Source organism: Rana temporaria, chromosome 1 (genome assembly GCF_905171775.1).
Source record: "Rana temporaria chromosome 1, aRanTem1.1, whole genome shotgun sequence".
Taxonomy (NCBI): Eukaryota; Metazoa; Chordata; class Amphibia; order Anura; family Ranidae; genus Rana; species Rana temporaria.
The window spans coordinates 52,456,480-52,479,140 of record NC_053489.1 but is presented as its reverse complement, the minus strand read 5'-3'; the positions used below and the strand labels follow the sequence as shown (position 1 = coordinate 52,479,140).

At 45.3% G+C, this 22,661-nt stretch overlaps 1 protein-coding gene across 2 annotated transcripts in view; it reads left to right on the top strand.

Annotated features, from left to right (window-relative positions):
* Positions 1-22,661, top strand: part of PDZD2 (PDZ domain containing 2) — a 416,595-nt gene that overhangs the window by 371,448 nt on the left and 22,486 nt on the right. For both annotated transcript variants that reach the window (XM_040337921.1, XM_040337929.1), the window contains exon 22: positions 6,722-6,992. In XM_040337921.1, coding sequence (XP_040193855.1) covers positions 6,722-6,992 — 271 coding nt within the window. The remainder of the gene's footprint in view (positions 1-6,721; positions 6,993-22,661) is intronic.

The following is a 22,661-nucleotide window of genomic DNA, read 5'->3' as shown; positions in this document are numbered from 1 at the left end:
TGTGTCTGCCCAGCAGCTGGGAAATCGAAATCCCAATTCTGTATTCTCGGCCTCCATAGCAGCCCATCAGCTTTCTTTCAACAGGGGCTGCACGGCCAATTTCTCTTCAAGGCAGAAGTGACACCTGCTCAGCCGCGGCCAGACACAACTGCATTCAAATGTTTAAAACACGCAATAAATATGTCTGATTGGAGACGGCTTTGCGCATAACTCCGACAAATGTTTTAAACATTATATGTAATCACAGGATAGCAATGTACTAAGAGCAGGAAAAAAACCTCACCTAGACACTTGAGTGATATCTGGTAGAAATAAAACCATTTCTATATTATTCATCTGTATAGTGCTGACAGACCCTGGCTGGACCAAGTCCAATTTTTGGCCTTCGTTCACCAAAAATGAAGTCTCTTTTTAGAATATGGATGGCAGATGCTTGACAGCGAGTGCATTGAAACGGTGCTGGATTGAACTCTGTGGAGGCCCCTAAGCAGTTGAAACCTTGGGCCCCCCTCGCAGGTTTCTCTAGGCTTCTCATGTGTGCGCTCTAGTGGCATAACATTGAGTAGTGTGCACATCAGCCGCTAGATGATGACCATCACTACTGTACATGGCACGTGTGTAGGTTGCACCAAAGTTTTTTACAAACTGACAGCTGAAAGAAGATGAGCTTTTAAGAGACAAATTGTAATGTGAACCTGATGTTTGTTGTTTATGGACTTAAAGTGGTTATTATTGGGTACATTACATACACTATATTGTAAAAAGTATTGGGACGCCGGCCTTTACACGCACATGAACTTTAATGGCATCCCAGTTACATAGTCAGGTTGAAAAAAGTCCATCCAGTTCAACCACAAAAAAATTAACAAAAAAAAATAAAAAACACAATACAATCCCATACACCCAACTCCATACCCACAGTTGATCCAGAGGAAGGCAAAAAACTCCAGCAGAGCATGATCCAATTTGCTACAGCAGGGGAAAAAAATCCTTCCTGATCCCCCAAGAGGCAATCGGGTTTTTCCCCGGATCAACTTTACCTATAAATCTTAGTACTCAGTTATATTATGTACATTTAGGAAAGTATCCAGGCCTTTCTTAAAGCAATCTACTGAGCTGGCCAGAACCACCTCTGGAGGGAGTCTGTTCCACATTTTCACAGCCCTTACTGTGAAGAAACTTTTCCGTATTTGGAGGTGAAATCTTTTTTCCTCTAGACGTAAAGAGTGCCCCCTTGTCCTCAGTGTTGACTGTAAAGTGAATAACTCAACCCCAAGTTCACTTATGGACCCCTTATAGATTAGTACATGTTTATCATATCCCCCTTAATCTTCTCTTCTTGAGAGTGAATGAATTCAACTCCTCTAATCTTTCCTCATAGCTGAGCTTCTCCATGCCTGCAGTCTTAGTCTGTAGGGTTCAATATTGAGTTGGCCTACCTTTTACAGCTATAACAGCTTTACCTCTTCTGGGAAGGCCGTCCACAAGGTTTAGGAGGGTGTCTATGGGAATGTTTGACTATTCTTCCAGAAGTGCATTTGTGAGGTCAGGTGCTGATGTTGGATGAGAGGCCTAGCTCGCAGTCTCCACTCGCTCATCCATGTCTTTATGGACCTCGCTTTGTGCACTGGTGCGCAGTCATATTGGAACAGGAAGGGGCCATCCCCAACCTGTTCCCACAAAGTTGGAAGCATGAAATTGTCCAAAATGTCTTGGTATGCTGATACCTTAACTGCTTGCCGACCAGCCGCCGCAGTTATACGGCGGCAGGTCGTCTCCCCTGCGCGAGAGCCCGTAGCTATACGTCGGCTCTCGCGCAGGCCACTAGGGGCGCGGGCGCGCCACCGGAGGCGCCCGCTCGCTCGCGTGCCTGGCGGGCGCGATCGCCGCCGAGCACATGCGATCGCTCGTTATAGGGCGAGGAACCGGGAGCTGTGTGTGTGTAAACATACAGCTCCCGGTCCTGTCAGGGAGAGTAATGCTGATCTTCTGTTCATACAATGTATGAACAGAAGATCAGTCATTTCCCCTAGTGAGGCCACACCCCCTACAGTTAGAACACACCCCTTTCCCGCACCCTAGTGTTAACCCCTTCACTGCCAGTGGCATTTTTAGTAATCCAATGCATTTTTATAGCACTGATCGCTATAAAAATGCCAATGGTCCCAAAAATGTGTTAAAAGTGTCCGAAGTGTCCGCCATAATGTCGCAGTACCGAAAAAAAAATCGCTGATCGCCACCATTACTAGTAAAAAAAATGTTAATAAAAATGCCATAAAAATACCCCCTATTTTGTAAACGCTATAACTTTTGAGCAAACCAATCAATAAACGCTTATTGCGATTTTTTTTTTTACGAAAAATATGTAGAATAATACGTATCGGCCTAAAATGAGGGAAATTTTTTTTTTTATATATATATTTGGGGGATATTTATTATAGCAAAAAGTAAAAAATATTATTTTTTTTCAAAATTGTCGCTCTATTTTTGTTTATAGCACAAAAACTAAAAACCGCAGAGGTGATCAAATACCACCAAAAGAAAGCTCTATTTGTGGGAAAGAAAGGACGCCAATTTTGTTTGGGAGCCACGTCGCAGGACCGCACAATTATCGGTTAAACCGACGCAGTGCCGATTCGCAAAAAGTGCTCTGGTCTTTGACCAGCAATATGGTCCGGGGGTTAAGTGGTTAAAGAGGAAGTAAACCCTGATGGGTTTTACTTCCTCTTTGTTTCCCTGCAAAGGTAAAGCATAATGGGCTACTATGCATCACAGAGTAGCCCATTATGTGTCACTTACCTGAAACCGAAGCCTGCGATGTCCCCGGTTTCCTGGCTGGCTAGAAGCGTCCATTTTTCACCCCTCTTCCGGGGCTGCAAACTCTGGCACTGCGATGGTGCTCTGCGTGTGGGAGCCGGCAGTCACGGCATTACCCTAGCTTGAAACAGCACAGCGTGCCCTTTCAGGAGTGCGCATGCGCCGATTACATAGACGGCTTCGTTCGGGAACATTGCAAGTATCTCCTAAATCATGTAGGTTTAGCGGAGATTTCAAGCACCTACAGGTAAGCCTTAATATATGCTTACCTGTAGGTGAAAGTGGTCTGTAAGGCTCTACAACCACTTTAAGAGTTCCCTTCACTGGAACTAAGGAGCCAAGCCCAACCCCTGAAGAACAACTCCACATCATAAGCCCCCTCCACCTAATGATTTGGACCAGTGCACAAAGCAAGGTCCATAAAAACATGAATGAGCAAATTTAGGGTGGAAGAACTTGACTGGCCTGCACAGAGTCCTAACCTCAACCCGATTAGAACACTTTTGGAGTGAACTAGAGAAACTGCGAGCCAGGCCTTCTCGTTCAACATCAGTGCCTGACGTCACAAATGCGCTTCTGGAAGAATGATCAAACATTCCCATAGACACACTCCTAAACCTTGTGGGACAGCCTTCCCAGAAGAGTTGAAGCTGTTATAGCTGTAAAGTTGGGCAAACTCAATATTGGCAATATCGTGAAAATGCAGTATTTTGTCTATAGTGTCTTTTTAATGTCAAAATTTCCTTTCTTTGATTCATTTTTGTCTATCTTTGTAAACAATTTATGAAAGCTTCACTGTAAATGTTCTTCCAAGTTTACATCAATATTATTTTCATCCATTGTCATGGGGCCCATAGGCCAGTGCCTACTCTGCCTATTTGTCATCAAAATGTGTGCCCCCATTTGAAGCGGCCAGGTATTTCCTCCTTTTGCAGGGATTTCTTTTTCCCTTTTGGCCATGACACAAGAAGTATTTGATAGAAAGACTCGGGTGATTGTGGGTGTTATTGTCATCATCCTGTTTACATAGATTCTAGTAGACAGACTTTCACATTACACCTTGACAGAGTTTTCTCTTTTGCTTAGTAGGACTCTATATGCTTCTTGGATCTATGAGGTAGAGGAAGATACCATATTTGTTACCCTATTCCTAGCTTCACCAGGCTCTGGTGCTTTACTTTTTACTGCAAGGCTCCAGGTAGCAGTGGTACTATCCCTGAGGAAGGAGTTTTTTATTCATACTTTGAAACGCGTTGGATACCCCTATCTGCTGCATTTTGTCCATCAAATTACCATCTTAGTGGAACTTACAAGCGAGTAGCTGGGGGATACCACTTCTCGTGCACTCCCTGTATGTCATTATATTCTATTTTGTAATATTCTGATATGTTATGATGTAATTTGTATGTTATAAATTGTATACTCTTCTCATATCAACTTTTTTTAATGATGTTTTTTCTAATAAACAATGGCCAGATTCTCGTACATCCGCGTATCTTCGCTCGGGCGTAACATATCTGATTTACGTTACGCCTCCGCAACTTAGCAGGGCAAGTGCTGTATTCTCAAAGCACTTGCTCCGTAAGTTGCGGCGTAGCGTAAATCGGCCGCCCTAAGCCCGCTTAATTCAAATTTGGAACAGGGGGGCGTGTTTTATGTAAATGTTGTGTGACCCGACGTGATTGACTTTTTTCCCGAATGGAGCATGCGCCGTCCGTGGAATTTCCCAGAGTGCATTGCTCCAAAGTACGCTGCAAGGACGTCATTGGTTTCGAGGTGAACGTAAATGACGTCCAGCCCCATTCACGGACGACTTGCGCAAACAACGTAACTTTTTCAAATTTCGACGCGGGAACGACGGCCATACTTAACATTGGTACGCCGCACTTACGCCACCATATAGCAGGGGGTAACTATACGCCGGGAAAAGCCTAACGTAAACAGCGTAAATGTACTGCGTCGGCCGGGCGTACATTCGGGAATTCGTGTATCTAGCTAATTTGCATACTCGACGCGGAATTCGACGGAAGCGCCACCTAGCGGCCAGCGTAAATATGCATTTACGATACGACGGTGTAACAGTTACGCCAGTCTGATCTACGGGAAATCTATGCGTAACTGATTCTAAGAATCAGGCGCATAGATACGACCGCGCAACTTAGAGATACGACGGCGTATCTGGAGATACGCCGTCGTATCTCGTTTGAGAATCTGGGCCTATATTTTTTAAATTTAATTATGGTTGAATTGCCTTTAAAATGCCAAAAATGAGGACTAAGAATCAGTTGCCACAAGAAGTAAGGGGATACCTTATTGCCCACTCAAGCATTCTCCCTCCATCTGTGCAACTGGTCGCCCACAGCCTCCTCTATGGCACTTCGGCCAGCGGTCACACCAAGTACAGTGCTGGACTAATAGCCCTGCATTGTACATGAGGACACTAAGAAGCCACCCACAACCTGGGGCCTTGCAATAGGGTAACAAATACAGCATCTTCCTATACCCCGTAGACCCAACAAGCATCTTTGAAAAAATAAATCTATTGCAGAAGAGTCCTACTAAGCAAAAGAGAAAACTCTGTCAAGGTGCAATGTGAAAATCTCTCTACCAATTTGTTTCCTATTTTGAGAGGCCCACCTAATGCCCTAAAGCAGCCATTCTCAACCAGGGTTTCATGAAATCCTAAGGTTCCCTTAGAGGTTGTTAGGGGTTCCTCCAGCTGTGGCTGATTGATCTACCATCTGATGGTTCCTTCCTACATAGATCTGGGGCCAATGCCACTTGGCAGAGTCATGACAGGAATGATCTTTTTAGCTATCTGTATGGGTGGCATTTCGACCACCACTGCAAGATTGAAATCCTTCCCACTCATCGCCAATGTAGGGGACTTTTTCTCTCACTGACCCCCATAGAATTGGTTAAAGCAGGGGTTCCTCAAGAACTTAAAATTATTTCTGGTGGGGAAAAAGGTTGGGGAAGGCCTTAGACACACTGGATGTTTAGCCCCGATGCAAGAGATTACAGCCATTTGATGTTGGCAGAAGGCACAGGGGCAAAGGCGTGACTAGAACCTTCAGAACCCTGGGGGGGGGCATAAAGTGCCCCTCTTGACAACAGGCGCCCTTTCCATTGATCCCGGGGCTCTTTACTCCCATTGCGGGGCCCTTTTGATCCATTGGGGACACTTTCACACGTTTTGCAGCAGCCCCCTTCCTGCAATCTGGGGGGGGGCCCCCCCATGCTGGGGGAACACCAGGGCCCGGTCGCAAGTGCAGCCTTTGTGGCTCTGGTAGTTTCTCCACTGCACAGTGGCACCTTCCAGCACTGTTGACGGCTGCCTGTAAAGACTGAAGGTTGTTGCAGCTGGACCGTGCACTGAGTGGTGCAAATGTTTATGGCGGTATGTGCCGGTGTCCTGACGAGATGGGTCCCCTGTCGGATAATGCCCGCACTGTACTGCGCAGTACGGGGCACAACCGAGCTGCCGAAGATTTTCGGTGGTCCCATTTTGCTCCGTACTGCGCAAGCGCTGCGCCTGCACAGTACAGGGTGGGCATTATCCGACGGGGGACCCATCTCATCAGGACACCGGCAGCTAGGCCTGTGCCTTCTGCCTGCACCAAAATGCCAGGATCTCATGCAGCATCACTAGGCATCCAGTGTGCATGAGGCCTAATTCTGATATTTTTTCTGGACGTACCGGACATTATATACAATAGGTTTGGCTCGAATATTGAATTTTCAGAATTCTACATGCATCCCTTTCCTCAGATAAGAGGGAGATGCTCTCTGGTGATGTGAAGGGATGCACCTCATTGGTGATGTGCACACAACTTGATATCATATGTAGTTTACGGGTGATTTTTATTATAGTTGGAGATAAAGTTTTCATGTCTCTTGTCAGGTGCACAGAGTTTTCTCAAAAGCGGCCTCGCCACAAGACGTCGCGGTGGAGAGAGGGGACCGCATACTGTCCATCAACGGCTGCTCTATGCACGGGGTGCCCCACGGCGACGCTCTGAGCGCTCTGCACAAAGCCAAGCTACACAGAGAAGCCGTCATCGTCATCCGAAAGGAAAGCGACAGGGAGAAGGCAAGCCGGACAGATTCTTCCATTACGACGGGAGGAAGACACTCCACATCTGGAAGAGATGTCTCCATGGCTACAGGACCAGGTAGGAGGTGAAGCTCAGGACATGTGGAAAAAATTCATGTGAAAGTCACATTTGTTTCGCATTATCTCCAGGAGACGTCCTCCAGGTTCTGTATATGTACTCGGCTTCCACGCCGCTCTTCACAAGTCATCATTCTCATTTTTTCTGGCTCTAGGAACGGTCGTGTTTGCCTAATAGTTTCACAGAGGCTTTGCTCTGCAATTCTCCTCTGCATGTTCATAGGGAAAAGTTGATACATCAATGACACAACCACAAAAAAGAATGCAAACAAATCAAAACAATAGGAGAGAAGTGTTACTACAGTGTGCACTTTGTAGTTAATAAAGATCTACTGTAGAACTAGGAGTAGTTTTTTAGAAAATGTAAAATGATGCAACTTACCAGTCCTTAGATGAGGTGACGCTTCTTTTTCTTTTTTCAGGATAAGGACATTACAATAAGTATACAAAAATTCCTGTCGATCCTGCAAGAAGTGCAGTGTTCCTGACGCTTCCTCTGAAATATAAAACAATGTCATCTTTCGCCTATAACTACCAATTCCCTGGCCCCCCCATGTAATGGTAATAAAGAGAGGATGTGCTTGTAGCCCAGATCAGGGAAACCGCTTAGGGTGACAACCAGTGGCGGTTCGTCCATAGGGGGCGCTGCCCCCTCTGGCTCTCGCACAGCCACTGAAATACATAGATTCATGCATTGCATGAATCTATGTATTTTCGCCGCTGCCGCCCACTATTCAGATGGTCAGATAGTGAGCGCCGGCCACCTGAATAACGGCAGCTGGTTGTCTGTGTAGAAGTGTTTTTTAGAGCCAGCGGCTCTGATAGGCTTTCCAAGTACAGCCCTCAGGCTGTAGTCGGCTTCTGAATGCTTATCCTCAGGACGTACTGGCGGTGCGTTCCTTGGATAAGACTGACAGGCGTCTCAGCCAATCCGGTTCACCGGTTCTGGTTACCGGTAACCTGATTGACTGAAGCATCATCGAGGGCAGGAGAAGACATCGAGGGACGTGAAAGGAGGATGGCTGACCCCCAGAAAGGTAAGTGTCGGGCGGGGGAGGGGCATTTTACAGGGCACAGTGGCGACAATGGGCACAGTGGCGACAGTGGGCACAGTGGCGACAATTAAAGGGCACAGTGGCATCAATGGGCACAGTGACGACAATTAAAGGGCACAGTGGCATCAATGGGCACAGTGGTGGTGACAAAGGGCACAGTGGCGACAATTGATGGGCACAGTGACTGCGTTTGATGGCATGGCACAGTGGTGACAATTGATAGCAGTGGCTGCGTTTGATGGCATGGCACAGTGGCTGCGTTTGATGGCATGGCACAGTGGTCGCGTTTGATGGCATGGCACAGTGGCTGCGTTTGATGGCATGGCACAGTGGTGACAATTGATGGCACAGTGGCTGCATTTGATGGACACAGTGAGGCTGCAATTGTTTTTTTTTCCGTTTGCGCCCCCCCCCCAAAATTTTGAGCACCAGCTGCCACTGGTGACAACACTGCTCCCTCCATAGATACAGTGGAAGAATGAGCATTGCCACCCAGGGACAAGAAGTGTGTTATTTGAAAGATTAACAGGTGAAATAAATAAAGAGATATAGAATGCAGCCACTACATCATAGAACTAGTAAGCTACAGTATATTACATTTGTGTTTTGAAGTTTGTTGTACACTTTCGTTTTTTTAAGTAACGCAAGACTGTATTGTGGAAACCATGTTTAAATGCACAATGTATATTCTTTTATTTTATTGTTTTTTGAATAGGAGTAAGGGATAGGTAAAAGTGATGTTAGGGTTTTTTTTTGTGCTGTTTGTGTCCTTTTGGGGAGATTTCTCTTAATTTCCTGTTCTGGATACAAGGGGTTGTTCTGATAAATGGCAGCCCTTGCCACCCTTCTAAAAGGGGATTTATTTTGGATTGCTTTCTATAGGACAGTTAGCTCGTTGCCAGTTATAAAGGCTAAAGTGTTTTTTTTTTTTTTACTTTAATGTATTATTACTCTGCATTAAAGTGATACTGAAGACTTTTTTTGTCTAAAAATAACAATTATCTGCTCTGTGAAGTGACTTTGCACAGAGCAGCCCGGATCCTCCTCTTCTCGTCTCCCTTGCATGTGCTACTGGCCCCTCCCTCCTGCTGAGTGCCCTCACAGCAAGCAGCTTGCTATGGGGGCACCCGAGCCACGGCTCTGTGTGTCCATTCAGGCACAGAGCAACGGCTCGCCCTGCCCCCTTTCATCTCATTGGCCCACGACTTTGACAGCAACAGAAGCCATTGGTGAATCAGGAGGGAGAGTCCCAGACAGCTGAGTCTCTCGTGCATCATCTCTGGATCGAGATGGGGTTCAGGTAAGTATTAGGGGGTTTGAGAGTGGCTGCTGTATTTTTTTATCTAAATGCATAGAATGCATTAAGATGAAAACATTCTGCCTTTAGAACCACTTTATGGTAACAACAAACTTCTATCTATTGTGAGCTCCCAGGCCCACAGATACTTACCTGAGCCCGATCTTGAGCGATGCACAGGTTGTCATTACTGGACTTAGTGAGAGCAGCAGGAGCCAAATGCCCCTGCTGCTGTCAATTATATGCAGTGATGAGGCAGTGACGGGTGGGGGCCAAACTGCTCTATGTATGTCAATGGACACATAAAGCCCGGCTCAGGATCGAGCCCGCACATGTGCAACCATAAGAAGTGGCTTCCTATGATGGTGCTCCGAGAGACACCAGAAGAGGTAGATCGGGCTGCTCTGTGCAAAACTATTGCACAGAGCAGGTAAGCATAACATGTTTGTTATTTAAATGAAAAAAAAATGACACTTTGTTTAATCCTAGGGCAAGGGCACACCACTGTGCCACAACCACATATATTGCATGTGGTTGAAGGGCAGTTGTGGCGCAGTGCCAATAACGTTAATGGGTCGTGTCCACCAAATCTTTTATTTCAGGGAATTTCATTTATTTTCTGGTTTTCCCCTTGATGTATATGGGTGGGTGCTGTGGACAGTGTTGTGCAAGCATTGTTACTAAAAGGAACACGATTGATGACAGAGGTGAAATTCAGAGGGTTTGTTTACATTGGGGTTGATTTACTAAAGGCAAATAGATACTGCACTTTGCAAGTGCTGTTGCTCCAGAGCTTAGTAAATGAGGTGAGGCTTCACTTTGCAAAGAATATCCAATCGTGTACAAGGTAAAAAAATGAAAGCATTTTTGCTTGCACTAGATTGAATGATAGAAGTCACCAGAACTTCCCCTCATTTACTAAGCTCTGGAGCAACTGCGCTTGCAGAGTGCGCGGTCTATTTGCCTTTAGTAAATCCAACCTATTTTGTGTTCACAATTGCAATCACTGTGATTGGTTCACAGCTATCACAAGGCACAGAGCCATGTGCATTTTCAATGTGATCCAAGCCCTCTGACGGTCCAGTCACAGGCATTTAAGGAGTGCACTGGCCATACAGTGGAACAGTGCTCCAGAAAATTAAGTCTAACCGCCCCCCCCCCCCAATATTTTACAATGGTGTGGTAGTGAGTAGTTCAGGGGTGCCCAACCAGTGGCCCGGGGAGCCCTCTGATGTGGATCTGCTAAAAAGTATAGTGGGCTGTGTCCGTATCCGCTCTGCATATGCAGAGCGGACACGAACATGTCACCAACCCGCTCCGATCATTGTGGCCCGCGACCGGTTACCAAGTTGCTTAAGTGGCCCTCACTCTTCAAAAGGTTGGGCACCCCAGAAGTAGTTAATGAAGTATGCTTCCGCACAGGCAAGCAAATGCATTATCACAACTTGGTGTAAATGGGCCCCTTAGTCGGGGAACCTTCAGCATACAGTACTTCTTGTATTCCCATCTCCAGTGCTGAATTTGCTGTCTGTCGTTGCCTTTCCCAGCCTAATGTTTATGAAATATGTTAGTGATTAGCATGAGATTTAATGTAGAAGGTAGCAGTGGGCAGTGTGTTCTTTACAGACCTCACATGGAGTTTCGGAGGCCATATGTTGTATTTGCACATATATCTCAGCGGTTTGTCTGTTTCGCATCTCCAGCACTGCTCTGAAAATCAAAGTGCAATTATCAAACCCCACTGTGTATGGCATTGTCCATCTGAATACATAGGCCCGGATTCACGTAGAACCGCGTATCTTTGTGCGGGCGTATTCTGGATCGGCTACAAAGGCTATGAATGTGGTTTTCAGTAGCACATGGAGCTCATTGCCCTGAAGAGATTATCCATCCCAAATCACCTTTCCAGATAGCTTACTCAGTCACAACTCACATGAAAGAAGATCTGGCGATGTTTATTCGTCGTATGATCCGTAGAATGCAAGTTACAACAGGTAAAAGAACGATTCTTCCATGCAGGTATAGAGAATAGACACAGGTCAGATGAATTACAGCATTAAAATGACTGATACAGCAAAGAGGGGGAGGAGACTGATAAGCATGCAAACTAAGGAATGCCACAAGAGACAAACTAGATAGGCATTAAAGAGACAGTACATAATAAAAATAATATCATGTAACATGACACTCCCCGCCTGAAATCTTTAGATTTCAAAGTCTATTACATATATAAAGATAAGTCCAACTTGAACCTGTAGGGAAAGAAACGTTAAAGGTAAAACTGGTGTGTAAACCATAGATACGAGATACCCGCAAACACAAGAAGGTATGCAGTAAATGAACAATGAAACATGACGTCCAAAAAACAGATGGCTTGAGTCCTGTAGTCTATCGTTTATAATCGTGGGACTTCAACAGTAGCACAGTCAATAGTGATAGTGATATTCTCCCCGCCATAGCAGGTATAGCCGGTACTCCTGCCTAAGTCACTCACTTGGGAGAAGAAGCACCAATTCCGTGATTGGTCGTGAGAAAGTCCGAGCAGAACCTCCTTTAAAAACAATGGGCAATGTGTATCAAATAAGCAACGGCCCTAACAGCTGATGACCAGGTTGAGAAACGTTCAAAACGATGCGACTTTAGTTTTTGTTCTGAACTCGCAGAGGTACACAGTGTGGTGTACATAGACCTGATTTCTTTATCATCGTCAGGATGTACCAGTTCATAGGTAGTGTCCGTGGAAATTGAGTAGGAGTTTTCAGAAAGAAATCTTGGAGGCGACAGCCACAAGCAGTCGAGGAGAGCTACTGGAGATATAGCTCTTGTCCCACAATCGGCAGGATTAAGGTCAGTGGGAATATGGTGCCATTGCTTTGGCAAGGAGAACCTTCTGATACGTTCTACTCTATTGCTGACGTACACGTAAAATTGTTTAGTTTGGTTGTAAATGTAACCAAGCACTATCTTGCTGTCTGTGTAAAATGTGAAGGAATCAATGTTAATGTCCATTTCACTCTTTATGACTTCAGCTATTTCCACTGCTAGCACAGCTGCACAAAGTTCAAGTCTGGGTATGGTATGTGCAGGTTTTGGTGTTAGCTTTGTCTTGCCTAGAACAAAGTTGCAGTGTATGTCTCCATTAACTCCTGAGGTCTTCAAATAGGCCACTGCAGCTATAGCTTCAACTGATGCATCAGAGAAAATATGGATTTCCCTCTGGACAGCGGCTGAGATGGAGACTGGGGCATAGCAACGTGGAATTTGGAGCTGTTCTAATGTCTTCAGAGAACCTCTCCATTTCTCCCATCTTTGTTGTTTCTCAATAGGTAACGGAGTGTCCCAATCTATGTTATCAGTAGTAAGCTGTCTTAATAACATCTTACCTTGGATGGTGACTGGGGCTATAAATCCCAGTGGGTCGTAGATGCTGTTCACTACGGACAAGACACCTCTCTTGGTGAAGGGTTTGTCACAGGTTGACACCTGGAAGGTGAATGTGTCTGCCTTGATGTTCCACAGCAGACCTAGACTTCTCTGTATAGGGGGTGTGTCTGACCCAAGGTCAAGGTCTTTCACACTGGCAGCATAGTCCTCAGGGTGAAATGCATTCATTAGCTCTTGGCTGTTAGATATAATTTTGTGAAGTCTCAAGTTTGCTACAGCTAGCATCTACTTTGTTCTGGTAAGAAGATTAATTGCTTCTTTAGCAGTAGGAAAGGATTTGAGCCCGTCGTCTACGTAAAAGTTCCTTTCAACAAATTGACGAGCATCGGATCCATACTCAGCTTCTCCAAGCTGAGCTGTTTTTTTTAGTCCATAGATTGCTACAGCTGGGGAAGGGCTGTTCCCAAAGACATGCACCCTCATTCGGTAATCAATTACCTCTTTGTTGATGTCGTTGTCCTTGTGCCATAGAAACCTGAGGTAATTCCTGTTATCTTCCTTGACGATGAAGCAGTGGAACATTTGTTGAATGTCGGCCATCACCGCTACAGGTTCTTGACGAAAGCGAATTAGGACTCCAATGAGGTTGTTGTTCAAGTTGGGCCCTGTGAGGAGCATGTCGTTAAGTGAGAAGCCTTCATGTTGGGCACTGGAGTCAAAGACAACTCTGATTTGGTCTGGCTTTCGTGGGTGATACACACCGAAGGAAGGGAGGTACCAGCATTCTTCTCCTTCTTTCAATGGGGGTGCGGGTTCGGCATGACCCCTGTCAAAGATATTCTGTATGAAGTCCACAAAATGTCTTTCCATCTCTGGCTTCCTGCTTAAGGTACGCTTTAAGGAGGAGAATCTTTTGACTGCTTGATGTAAATTGTTTGGTAGCTTCTCTCTCGGGAGGCGAAAGGGTAGGGGTGCTACCCAGCTATTGGAATCTTCCTGAAAGAACTCATTGTCCATTACTTTAAGGAATTCTTTGTCTTCTGCCGAAGGAGCCAACTTGTCGTCTTCACTGCTTACATTGAAAACTGTAGAACCAAAGCTGTCATCGTAGGTGCGGGAAAGGTTTGTGTTGCAATGTCGCAACTTGCAGCTAGTTACCTTCTCCTTTACCCAGTAGTGATGTGGGCATGGCTCAAAGTGAGTATTACGACCATTTGGCAATACATTTGTCTTGAATGAAGAAATGTTAGTAGGCCTTTTCATTTTGCCTATACAGACGTTGCCTATGATGACCCAGCCTAAGTCCAGGTACTGGGCGAATGGGGCCTCTGGAGGTCCGCTGACCTGCCTGTGTACCTTGTGGATCCTTAGAATATCTCTTCCCAGCAGAAGAAGGATTTTAGCATCTTTGTCAAGTGGTGGGATTTCACTGGCTATTGACCTTAGATGAGGGTGGTAGAAGGCAACTTCTGGTGTAGGTATTTCTTCTTTGTTGGCTGGTATCTGGTTACACTCTACAAGTGTAGGTAAGGGTAATTGTAGGTTATTTTCTAGGGAGGACACAATAAATCCATGAGCCCTTCTTCCAAAAACCTCTGTAGTTCCACTACAAGTGCCTAAGGTGTAAGGGTGAACCTCTCCTTTTGTGCAAAATAGATCGAACAGTTCGGATCGTGCAAGCGATCGATTGCTTTGATCGTCTAAGATAGCATACACCCTTAAAGTCTTTTCTGGCTGATCCTTGTGATGAATATTCACTAGGCATATTTTAGCGCAAGATTTGTCACAGTGGTCTTCCCCACAGACTTCAGTGCACGAAGAAAATACAACGGTGGAATTAGGTACGTGATCTGTACTCTTCCCGCTGTGGTTCTGCCCAGGAGGAAGGTCTGCATGTTGTGAAGGATTGGACTCAAGGGGATGGAGTGCTTGCACATGGTCCTCGGAACCGCACTCTATGCACTTGATAGGAGTTTTACATTCCTTGGCAAAGTGATCGGTGGAAGCACAGCATCTATAACATACCCCAAAAGTCTTTAGGAGTTCCTTACGTTCTCGTAGGGGCTTCTTTCTGAAACCGATACATTTTTTGAGGGCATGAGGCTTCTTGTGGATGGGACATAATCGGTTTGGGTTTTCGATCTTGCCGCTCTTGTTTGGGGCGGGAGTGGGAATAATGTCTGTCTTCCTAACAGACACGGGACCTCTGCGGTTCCTGTAGCTAGTATGTAGGTTGTCATCTTTAGGTGAGGGAGTATTGAACTCGCTGAATGCAAAACTAGGATCGTTCTTGGTGTCAGCAATGTTCCTGACGAAATTGCAGAAGTAGGAGAACGGGGGAAAGGAAACCTTGTTTTCCCGTTTGTATGATGACCCAACTTGGATCCACTTTTCTTGTAGGCCATGCGGAAGCTTGCAAACGATAGGGTTAACTCCTCGAGCAGTGTCCAGGTAACTGAGGCCAGGTAGCTTAGGGTCAGTTTTGGCAAGCTGGACTTCGAGAAGAAGGTCGCTGAGTCTCTGGAACTCTATATTGTCCTTACCAGATATCCTTGGGAAATTTTCCAATCGTTTGAGCAATGCATTCTCTATGGCTTCAGGACTACCGTAAGTCTGTTCTAGACGCTCCCATGCTGCGGTGAGACCTGCAGTTGGATTGTCGATGTAAACTGACCTGAGGCTCTTGACACGTTCTGTTGACTGTGGGCCAAGCAACCCGATCAGCAGATCCAGCTCACGATCGGCAGTAAAACCGATACCGCCTAATGTAGTTTTGAAAGCGGCTTTCCAGCTTCTATAATTTTCAGGATGGTCGTCGAAGTTTACTAGGCCTGACTTGGCGAGCTCATGTCGAAGTAAGTACTTTACTACCTCTGTTGTATCGGTTGCCTCTGACTTTACATAGGAGGTTGCTGGTTGATTGTTGTGGATTGCATTGTTTATGGTATCGTTGCAAAGAGACGTGGGAAGATATGGTGCAGCAAGGGCATTCAGCTGAATTGTTGGGTGAAGGTCTGGAACAGTACTGTTAGCAGGAGGCTGGCGACTTGCTTGCGGATTAGTGTGCCGTTTTGTGACATATGCGGGATCAGCATGACAGTCGGGAGCTGCACTGGGGTGGGTTTGCATGTAGGAAGTGGCTGGAACGGCTTTTACCTGATGATGTGGTGAAGTACTTGCGTTGCCGTGAAACGTGGAGGTAATCGAGTGTTCACTGCTGTGGTTTAGAACATAGTTCTTAGTGCGTTCAAAAGGATCTTCTACATCTGCCTTGACGCTGACCCTTTCGCTAGCGTTTTCATCTGCACCGATAGCTTGTTCCAAAACCTTTAGTTTTGCTGCAGCTGCCTCGTAGTTGCTCTGTTCCTTTAAAGCTTCAATTGCTGCCCTTTGACGTGCCGTTTGAGCTTCTATTGCTGCCTTTTGATGCGCTGCCTCGGCTTCCATTACTGCCTTTTGATGCGCTGCCTCGGTTTCCATTTCTGCTCTCTTTTTTGCATATACGGCCCGTACCTTGATAGCCTCTGCTTCGGCGCGGGCATTTATTAGCTGTTCACTAAGCGTTGAGTGCCTTGAACTTCGGGATCTAGAGGAACCTTTAGAACGTCTGGTGGATACAGATTTGTGAGATACAGTGTCCCGTGGCAGCATTAATTTTGCTTCTGCCTTTGCTTTAGTTCGCTGGATAAAGCTTTCTCTTTCCTCATTAAGAAGCTGGGCATTGTTAAGTTGCTCTAGGGACTCCTCAGTGTTGATGCTTTGCAGAATAGTTTTATATTTCTTGCTTGTAGTCTGGTACAGTTCATATGAAGCAGAGAGATGCTTTATGGCGCCCTCTAGTTGCAGTACCTCATGGCTGGGACATGAAATCGCATCAATGTGGGTGAGGATTTTATCCCAAATCTGCTTCAAACTGGTTGCTAGTTCAGTTCTCATGGATTCATAGTTCTCTTTAACCTTCCAAGTGGGTTTGACAGAGCGTTTGGTCAATGCAGTGAACTCTGGGTCCTCATCCTGGCTTTCTCTGTGTGGTGCATGCTGTGGTGTTTCATCACACACTGAGCCCTTTCCACTCATGATGGCCTGCAGTAAACAGGCTTGACTGTAGCAGTGAAGAGTGTCTGTATACTGTGAGGAGCTGTAACAAGCTGTGCTGGGGTTGTATGCAGAATTCTCATGCAATACACACGGTTACACTTCACTATGATCTGTCCTGTGACGCAGTTATCTCTGTGCAGGCTGCTGGATACGTTCTTTTACTATTCTGGATCGGCTACAAAGGCTATGAATGTGGTTTTCAGTAGCACATGGAGCTCATTGCCCTGAAGAGATTATCCATCCCAAATCACCTTTCCAGATAGCTTACTCAGTCACAACTCACATGAAAGAAGATCTGGCGATGTTTATTCGTCGTATGATCCGTAGAATGCAAGTTACAACAGGTAAAAGAACGATTCTTCCATGCAGGTATAGAGAATAGACACAGGTCAGATGAATTACAGCATTAAAATGACTGATACAGCAAAGAGGAGACTGAGCAGCATGCAAACTAAGGAATGCCACAAGAGACAAACTAGATAGGCATTAAAGAGACAGTACATAATAAAAATAATATCATGTAACATGACAGGGCGTAACGTATCCTATTTACGTTACGCCTCCGCAACTTTGACAGGCAAGTGCCGTATTCTCAAACCAAAGTTGCGGCGGCGTAGCGTAAATAGGCCGGCGTAAGCCCGCCTAATTCAAATGTGGTAGATGTGGGCGTGTGTTATGTAAATTTAATGTGACCCCACGTAAATGACGCTTTTTACGAATGGCGCATGCGCCGTCCGTGAAAGTATCCCAGTGCGCATGCTCCAAATTAACCCGCAAGAAGCCAATGCTTTTGACGTGAACGTAAATGGCGCCCAGCCCTATTCGCGAACGACTTGCGCAAATGACGTAAAATTTTCAAAATTCGACGCGGGAACGACGTCCATACTTAACCACTTCCCTACCGCCTCATTGTGAAATGACGGCGGCAGGGACCCCTTCTCGATCCGGGTGGACGTCATATGACGTCCTGCGTTCCCGGCGATCTAGGGCGCGCGCCGCGACGCTCGAGACTCGGCGTCGGTGCCCGGTGGCCGCGATTGCCGCCGGGTGCCCGCGATTGTCAGTAATCACGGCAGGAGTGTGGATGTGTGTGTGTAAACACACAGATCCACCTCCTGTCAGCGGTGAGGAGACCAATGTGTGTTCCCAGTACAGAGGAACACACATCGGTCTCTCCTCCCCTTGTGAGTCCCCTCCCCCCCCCACAGTTATAACACATCTTAGGACACATATTAACCCCTTCCTCGCCCCCTAGTGGTTAACCCCTTCCCTGCCAGTCACATTTACACAGTAATCAATGCATATTTATAGCATTAATCGCTGTATAAATGTGAATGGTCCCAAAAACGTGTCAAAAGTGTCCGATGTGTTCGCCGCAATGTCACGGTGACAGTAAAAAAATCGCAAATCGCCGCCAATACTAGTAAAAAAATTAATAAAATAACAATGCCATAAATCTATCACCTATTTTGTAGACGCTATAACTTTTGCGCAAACCAATCAATATATGATTATTGCGATTTTTTTTTTACCATAAATATGTAGAAGAATACGTATCGGCCTAAACTGAGGGAAATTTTTTTTTTTTAGAAAAAAATTGTGATATTTATTAAATTAAAAGTAAAAAATATTGTGTTTTTTTTTAAATTGTCGCTCTTCTTTTGTTTATAGTGCAAAAAATAAAAACCGCAGAGATGATCAAATACCAACAAAATGATAAAAAAATTGTTTGGGTACAGTGTAGCACGACCGCGCAATTGTCATTCAAAGTGCGACAGTGCTGAAAGCTGAAAATTGGCTTGGGCAGGAAGGTGCGTAAGTGCCCGGTATGGAAGCGGTTAACATTGGTACGCCTCATGTACGCCTCATATAGCAGGGGTAACTGTACACCGGGAAAAGCCTAACGTAAATGGCGTATCTGTACTGCGTCGGCCGGGCGTACGTTCGTGAATTCGCGTATCTAGCTGATGTACATATTTCTAGGCGTAAATCAGCGTACACGCCCCTAGCGGCCAGCATAAATATGCCGTTTTAGAGACTTACGCCGGTCGGATCTAATACAAATCTATGCGGAACTGATTCTAAGAATCAGGCGCATAGATACGACGGCTCGGACTCAGAGTTACGCCGGCGTAACTCGTACGAGAATCCGGGCCATAGTCGTAAGGTGCCTGTGAGGAAGAAAGGTGCCTGGGTGTTGAGGCTTTTATTTGCACATAAAATTAGTAATTTTAGAACTGCCAGTAAAAACTTGGCTGTGCCAGTATATTTTGGGTGTCGTGTCAGTAAATTTCAATCTGGTTTAGTTATAGGTGGAGGCTGGAGTCGGCCCCTGTCTTGACTACACCAGCATCAAGATTCTCTTGTCATGGTCTGAAGTTTACGAGGGGTCCCTTGCTGGCCTTGGTATCTTCTCCCTGTCTTCTTTCAGTTGCTGGTCTTCTTGCTAATAAATACTGTACCACATGTTACACGCACACATTACTTCGCATCATCTCATTATAAAACATATATGACTCGATCTGTGTGAATGCAATGGTACACCCTCAACTGTACATTTACTGAAAAAATCACCTTTGCTTTTGGTTTTTGTTGACCCTAAAAAAAAATTCCTGATCCCATTCCCTACTTCCTAATACATAAAATATATCTGCATAACACAGCCTTGAACATTCTTGCAGTCTTCCAACCTGCCTGGCTGTGTTCCGTATCGTTCATAAAATGCTACAGATCTGACGTAAATCCCCCCTCCCCAATAGCCCATGAGGGAAACCCAGACCAGCCATGGATTTAGCTTAATGCCTTTTCTTGTTGGTGTTGGAGAATAGGTGATGCTGAGCATGTACAAAGCTCAGGAAGCTCCTTCGTGTACTGTACATTAAAGTGTAATTATGTAACACGCCCGGAGTCTGGGGTTCGGCACACACCGGCAGAGCTCCCCTTTGTGCTATAATATTTACACAGGTTGAAGTCTTTAGCTCGCCGCCAGGAATGTTCTCAGTAATGTGCTGAGAGGGCCATTGTCTCATGTCTGAGGCCTTGTAGAAAGAGTCCTTAAAGAACTCATGACTAAACAAAAATTCTTCTGTGGTTTCCAAATTGTGGAGCTGCCTCGATCTCTAGATGTAATCTATTAATCTCCTGCACCAGTTTTTTATTTGTTGTCTCTTCCGAAAGAATCAGAGATTGAAATGCCACACCAGAAATTTCAAAGTTCAGATATTAATTTATAACAAAGATGAGATAAAAGCATGTTACAAAGCGTTTTGAGGGTTAGGAAATTCCCCCTTTATCAGGACTTATGAATGAATGTCCCTGGGCACATACTGCCCTAAACGTTGGTAGCACTCGGTACAGCGTCCAACCGCAGCCCCCTCAGTCTCTCAGAGTAAGGTGACCAGATTTTTTAAATAAAATCTGGGGACATATTTTTTATTTTATTTACTGGTAATGGTGGCAATCAGCGACTCTCTGCCCGTCTTCGTCTCACAACCTGTCAAGTCTCACTCTCTGGACCCCGGCTACTACTGGGTGGGGAGCGGAGGAAGATGACTCCGCCAGGGAAGGCAAGGAGATAGGCAGGCGGCTGGTCGCGGGACTTGAGCCAAGGCAGAAGAACATGCAAAAGGAGCTGGATGGGCATGTTCCCGAAACTGAAGAAATATTCCCTCTGCTCCGACCAGCACATGATCATCAGAAAGGGGTCTAGAAGACCTAAGAGGATGCAGATGGTAGCACTGGGGTGTGGAAAGGGGGATTAGTGTATTGGGACATGGGTTTGCATTTTTTTTAAAGGAGCATTGCTTTAACCTTAGCCTTATAAGAATCTTTTTATAATTCTTTGGCCCCAGTTGACAGCATGGGCTTTCAGGAAGAGGGCTGAATGACGTTGGGTGTCGTTTAACCTAAAAGGATGAATGAAGAGAAATCCAGACAGCTTCTCCCCAAAATACGACCAACTTTATTGAGAAGTATAAAGACAGCTTTCTTTCTCAGAATAAGTGCAGGTACCCCCTGTAACAGGAGTCACTTTTGGGCACATATTGAGCCAGGAAATAAGGGACATATGTTGGATTGTTTTAGCATGGACAGTAATCCACCATACATTCCTTAATGTCTGCAAAGAATATTCTGACCATACCGGTCATTAGAATGACTCTTTCAATGCTTAGCCCAGGCTATTGAGTTGTTAAATGAGGCTGGCTCCTGATAGACCTTTCATTGTGTGATAACACTGTTTAAAGCCTATTGATGATCAGGTGTGAATACCTTTCTGTCGGAGACAGACCGTCTGTCTAAAGATGTGGATTGAGGGGAACTCATTGTGTGATGGTGTTTTGTTTGAATTCTATTGATAAAAGAATGTGATTTAAGCCCCTGGAGTGATGTTGGGGGTGGAGAGTTTTTTGTTCCTTTGATTATTGTAACCTGTTCTACTGTATATAAGAAAGCTAAGTTACCATTAAAGGTGTTAATATATTTTGACTCCGTAACAGAGCTAGTCAGTCTCGTTATTGAGGGAATTCTTATGGAATGGTTCGGGTCTGCTGGATAGTTGGAGGGTCGGAAGCTGTCTTGGGTTGATGGAATTGGAGATCGTGAATGGTGTTAACCCCTGACTGTTACACCCCACTTCTGAGCCACCAAATACCCACCTCCAAGCACTTTCCTTAGGTTCCACCCACCTCCCCAATGTTGCTAAGTATTTTGTATGCAATTTGTTAATGATAAGAAGAAAAGCAGTCAAATAGATTCCCCCCCCCCCCTCCCAAAACAAAATACCCTTCCCCCGGCAACAATAGATCCACCCTGAAGAGGAAAACGGGTAATACGGCCACCCAGGTGTACTTCAGGTAATGCAGGAAGAGCTTCAATGACCCACGGATTCGTGAGAGACCAATGAGAAACGGGGAAACTGATTTAAGTGTGTTCATAAGATCTCTGGTCTTTTTAGTACCACAGTGGCTTATATGCAGAAGAAAGAAGGGAGGAGTTGTGTTTTAATGCATATGTTTTCTTAAAACTTCTACAAACTCAGTACTTTCTCATCATGATTTAAACTGATGACTTTAGTTAACAAGAACTAGCTGATGATTTTGCTTATACAACAGGCTGCTCCGTGAATCGGTTTAACCACAATGACTCACAGGGTGTGTTTCTATGCAAACTGTCAGTTATGTCAAAACTCATAAATTCAAAAGTTAATTTCTACTTAAAGAAAATGGAGACAGGTATTTATACATTTTATTACACACCCCAGCAACAATAGACCCCCACCAGCATCATTAGATCTTCCAGAAAACACATCAATAGACCCTCCAGCAATAAAATCTCCCTTCTCTAAACAGCAGAGTCCTTACAGCAACAATTGACCCCCCAGCAACAATAGATCTCAGTAGACCTCTCCAGCAACAAAATACCCCCCCCCCAACCACATCAATGGATTACCAATCCCCCTCCCCCTTTTGTTGCTGGCGAGTTGATGTGTTTGCTGGGAGATCTAATGATTGGTGGTCCCTGGCAACAAAAGACCCCCCCCCCACCACAAAAATAGATTGAATCGATCACCAATCCCCCCCCCAGCAACAATTGTCTCTCTAGCACAACACACCACTCCTTGCCATTACATACATTCAGTGCTGGAGGTGCCAGAACTGCGTTCCCGCTGGAAAAAAAGCCCTGAGTATAAAACAGGAACTGAGCCTGTGGGGGAACAGGGGAAAGTGAACGCGTTTTGTGCTGCTCTATGACCCATGGGTCACACATTGACTTTCCTCTGTTCCCTCATGGGGCTCGGTTGCTGTTACCTGTACCTATCAATAAAGATGGATCTATT